General features: G+C 39.3%; 1 protein-coding gene across 1 annotated transcript in view; it reads left to right on the top strand.

The window, feature by feature from the left end:
• Positions 1–4,929: 4,929 nt before the first annotated feature.
• syt3 (synaptotagmin III) overlaps positions 4,930–5,176 on the top strand; it is a 36,258-nt gene continuing 36,011 nt past the window's right edge. Inside the window, exon 1 of the mRNA XM_079820124.1 lies at positions 4,930–5,090. Coding sequence (XP_079676250.1) covers positions 4,943–5,090 — 148 coding nt within the window. The 5' untranslated portion in view covers positions 4,930–4,942. The remainder of the gene's footprint in view (positions 5,091–5,176) is intronic.

Genomic DNA, 5,176 nt, shown 5'->3' with positions numbered 1-5,176 from the left:
CACACACACACACACACACACACACACACACACACACACACACACACACACACACACACACACACACACACACACACACACACACACACACACACACACACACACACAAATAATAAACCAGATTAGAGAAAAAAGACAATAACATATGTCAAAAAGAGGACAAAAAAAGGGTTCAGTGTCCAGAGAGTTATACAATTACAATATTCCTTGTAAAATAATAGGGCGAAGATGAGTTTCCAAATAGTCCAGAAATGAGGTCCAAAAAGGTTATTTATTAATGTTTGGCAATCTACAAAATAACTAAACAAAATATGCTTTTTTTTAACCCTATTATTGTAGTTTAATGTACTGGAAAAAAATTGAATGTTACACATTATAATATACTTAAATATCATAAAATTGATTGCTTTCCTTGCTACTGTGATAGATGTTAGCAGTGATTGTTTTGTGGTTGTGTTTCAAACTGATGATATTCATTCTTTTTTTTTTTTGCAAGGTAAAGTGTTGTTTTTGATTTATTTAACTCTTTAGATTTTTGGTCAGCATTTGAGGTCATCTCTTGTGCTTTGGTATCGCTTACTGTTGTCGGTCCTTCAATGACACAGTGACCTGATCTAGTCTTTCTGCTTTCCGGTTTAAACTGGACATCTTGGTGTTGTGTGAATTGTTTAGACACCAAACAGAGCTGCAACCTTCAAATGTTTGCGTATGTAATGGCAATGCAATTATGGCCATTTTGATGGATGTCACTGAACCTCGACCTTTCCGGTTGTTTGTTTCTGTGTACATATCCATGTAATCACTGCATTTTATTATAGGTTTTCATCAGTAATGTGTGATTGGACAGGGACTTTTGTGGCCCTTATGACATGATTGGACTGTATCAATTCCACCTGGCTTGCATGTGATTGGACAGTGACCATACAGGTTTTCTGGGGTCCCTGTTGTGGGCGATTGCTTTTCCTGGAGCTATTGATTGAGACCTAGGAAGCAGTCAATGGAATGTCTGAGACGGGTTTCATGTTCTGTTGTCCGAGTGTTTCATGTCGGTGTCACTTGCATGGATTTTACCACCACATTATTCTGTTTCTGCTTTTTTTCACCCCAGAAGCACAGCCCATAATGCCCCAGAGCGTCAGTGTAGTTTTATTACAGTATATCACTTGTAAATTTCCATCCTCTAGACGTTTACACTAGCATAAAGATGCCTTTTCTGTCTAGACTTTAAGGCCACATGCTATATGCCCTTTTCTGTGTCTGACTTCCTTTTCTTCTCGCTTTAAGGTGTATGTCTCTCTCTTCCATTGCCTCTTTCTCTCACCTGCTTCTCCATCTCCATTCCTATATAACTTTGTTCTGAATCAACCTGGCATTTCTGGACAGTGACACTGTAGTTTGCTGCCAGACGGCCATCTTTCAGATTGAGATATGTAGCATTTTTAAGTCAAACCCAGACAGATTTACAGGCCGAGCCATTGGTGAAGAGAGCAGACAGGCGTTTTGCTGGGGGGGAGTGCTTTTTTTATGGGCTAATCTAAGGCTTATTTTTACAATGGATGGAAGATCGGCGATGGACCGATAAATGGACCTCAATCTGTTTGGGTTTTCTTTAGATGATGTTTCAGAGTGACACAGAGATTAGGCAGCTCTGAGGAGAGGGTTAAAGGAAGGATTGAACGAGTGTGTGGGTGAACAGCTTGACCTGAGGCCTTCTCCGAATGACTTATAGCTGTACTTAAGGCTTTGAATGATTGATTGATTGATTGATTGATGGATCGGAGCAGAGAAGACAGACAGAAAAAATGCGGCTTGCTGGAAAGAAACCATCCACCAAAGACCAATGACACTTTACAGACCTAAAAAGCATGAAAGAATAGTCTATCAGGATGATAGATGGATGATCGGCTCAATAAGAGGAGGTGTCCCGTCAGAGAGAGAAACAGATTGGACTTTTTGAACGATTTTGGCGGCAAGAAAAACTCTCTGAAAGCAGATGATCATTAAATTGATTCGCATATCGATAGAATTGCACACTTTTTCTGGGCTTGCACCGTTTTAGCTGAATCAGAGAGGGGATGAAGGATGGACGGAAAGGGGTGAAAAGAACCACTTTGAGGAGAGCTGAGACACCGAGCGAAAGAAAAGGGAAATGAAAGGTGCGGAGCTTTGACCTGGTTTTGTGAGACAGAATGAGCACAGAACAAAGGAAGAATACTGAGAGATCTCATAGATACAGATCCTCATGCTGACAAATTATACACACAGCCCCTTAGATGAATCGCTACAACACTTTTTTTTCTCAATGCCGTCTGCATGTATCAAAACACAGATTTGTTACTTGTATTTTAGGTTCTTCATAATACATAATCTTTAAGGAATGTCAAAAATCATTAAGTTTTGATCATTGTTGACTAGATAGCGAAAATGTAATTACTGCAATGTTTATGGTAGCATACTGCATTAATGTCTTTTTTATGTAAAAGAGGACTGCTAGCAGAACTCCTTAGTGTAGATTTGACCTCTGTTCTAATCCATTAATGAAAAGCTTCTTGGAATTACAAATTGATGAACTATGTCTAGTGCAGTCGTGTTGATTTAATAAAATGTTGTGCATATTGACCTACTTAACGTGAACCTTAAAGGCTTTCAGGTTTTCACATTTGGTGTGGACAGATGAATTGTCTGTCACTAGAATCTTGTTGCATTGCACCCTGTTAGGACACTGTGTTAACCCTAAAGGTGAAGTGTGTCTACTGAACGACAATGTACATTTTTTTATTATTCTTTTTGCTATGGGTACTTCTTACTATCATTTAAAAGTTTGAGGTCAGTAATTTTTCTAAGGAAAATAATATTATTCAGCAAGGACCAGGGGCTCCTTTAGATAACCAGAGGTCTCTGGGCTACAGAATTACACCAACCCCCCCCCCCCCCCGTACCCCGAATAAAAATGTCACTAGGCCATTAGTCAATATAGACATTTCAATTTGTGCTCAACTTTTCTTCCTTGTTTTTCTACCTGAAAAGTCCAATCCAATTTTCTGAAACCTTCAATGACATGCAGATTATATCCACGCTTTTGTAAGTTACTGAACCCGCGTTCAGAAAAGAGCGTCTCTCTTGCACCCTGCATCTCTGGTTTCTCACACAGAAGGGCTTTGCCAAAAATGTACTTGTGATTCCTGAAAATGTACGGGTGAGTTTGGTTATATAATGCAGTTGTCACTGCTGTATTCTCCTATAAATATCAAAATAATGATTAAAAAATTTATATTCTCAGCCAGTAGGCCCCTGGGCTTCAGTGCGTTAATGCACCCCTGGCAAGGACACATTAAATTGATCATAAAGAAATAATAAATATACATTCATAGTGTTATTCAGTTCAAATTCAGCTTTGTCATCACAGGAAAAAGTTCAAATTGTAATATTGTAATAATTTTACTGTTTTTACTTCAATTTTGATCCAATAAATGCAGCCTCGTTGAGAATAAGAGAATCTTTTTGTCTGTAATAATTATAAAACTTTATATAAAAAATTATCCTATCTCGGATAATATGTAGAGACAAAAATAATTATGTCAATTACCGTACACCGCAACATTGGCACAGCCAATAGTGTGAGTTTGGGGTGAAGCTATTAGTTTATCTGACCAATTCTTCTGAAAACATGTATTATTAATGCAATTCTGTTTGGTAACATTAGTGGTGCAAAAATAACACACTTCAACCAAACGGAATTGCAAAAAACCCCCCAGAAAAAACAATATCATTATTGATCGGACAGATATCCTCGCCCAAGCCTCACACCATTGGTTGAGCTAATGCGTCTAGCAGCTCAAATTAGCAATACAAGTTTAGCATCGTTAATGGAGTAGAAATTACACTTCACCTTTAATCTTCAGAGTATCAAGCAACAACAGCTTACAAGATAAACTTGTTTTGTGGTTGACCACATCCTTGTTCCTGAGATGCACTGTACAAGGAGAGCCGTTTGTCTTTGGAAAGAAACAGATATCCAGAATGAATGGTTTTTCTCTGCATGGTATTGAGCTCTGCAAGCCCAGCGGGTTGCCTTTATAATTTAACCATAATTTTACAGCAGTTTTTTTTAATGATGTGTGCCTCATTTTCTCTCTTTTTCTCTCTCTCTCTTCCTCTCTTTTCAGGCAATTTCAAACCTCCTGTAGAACATTCCAGAAAAACAGCCATGGACCGCAATGAACATTAAAGCTTAAATGGAAAAAACAAAAAGAGAAATCTCGTGGAAATGCACCATACGTCTCAGATTTAACCCTGCCCTGATGCTGCTTTAAGGACTGAGCCTGCAAACACTCTCCTCTTCCATGACTGATGAATTAACTGAGAGTAAAGGCCCACAAAATCTGGGCTATGCTTTCTGAACAACAGACCTAAATATAGTCTCGCTGTTTATCCATTGAAGAAAACATTTTTCTCAATTGAATTCCCACCTTCTTCACCATGACAAGGACTCAGGGATGTCATCCTTTATAACAAGTATGTGCACGAAAACAACTCGTGAGCAATGCACATACAATTCAATAATGGATTTTTCATTGTTTTAATTTGACTTCATAAATGCATGCAATGTCTTCTCCCTTGCTCTCATTCCTTCTTTTTTTCCCTCTCTCCTGTTTTTCCCTCAGGAGCCTATGTTATCATTGAAAAGAGAGACTGTGGCTCACTTACCAATGGGTTTAGCAACCATTAAAAGTTTCAATTAACTGTCATAAAGAGACCGTCTCAGCTCCTTGTTGAAACATTGTCCTCCAGAATCGAAAACGACTCCCTGTTTTATCAGAATCCTGCAGTAAAAAGTGGCCAGAAACAGCCTATCCGCTCAGGCGGCGTCCAATTGGTGTGGGCGGTGAGGGCTGCGCCGCGATTGGTTGAGTGTGGGGTGGTGTGCGATGCGGATTGGAGGATGTCTGGGGACTGGGAAGACGACCTTTGTAAGAAGGCGTTGGTGCTGGTGGAGGAACTGTGCTTCCGGTCTGGAGGCTTCAGCCAGAGTGCAAGTTGCCAAGAATTCAGCTACATGATGAGAGGACCTAACAGACAGATGAACACAGGTAAGAGCAAAGCAAAACCCATTAAAGGGATGGCTGATCCAAAAATACGAATTTTGTCATCATTTACTCACCTTCATGTTGTTAAG

This window comes from Gobio gobio, assembly GCF_949357685.1.
Source record: "Gobio gobio genome assembly, chromosome: 1".
NCBI lineage: Eukaryota > Metazoa > Chordata > Actinopteri > Cypriniformes > Gobionidae > Gobio > Gobio gobio.
The sequence above is the reverse complement of the archived record's forward strand: the minus strand, read 5'-3'. Positions and strand labels throughout refer to the sequence as shown.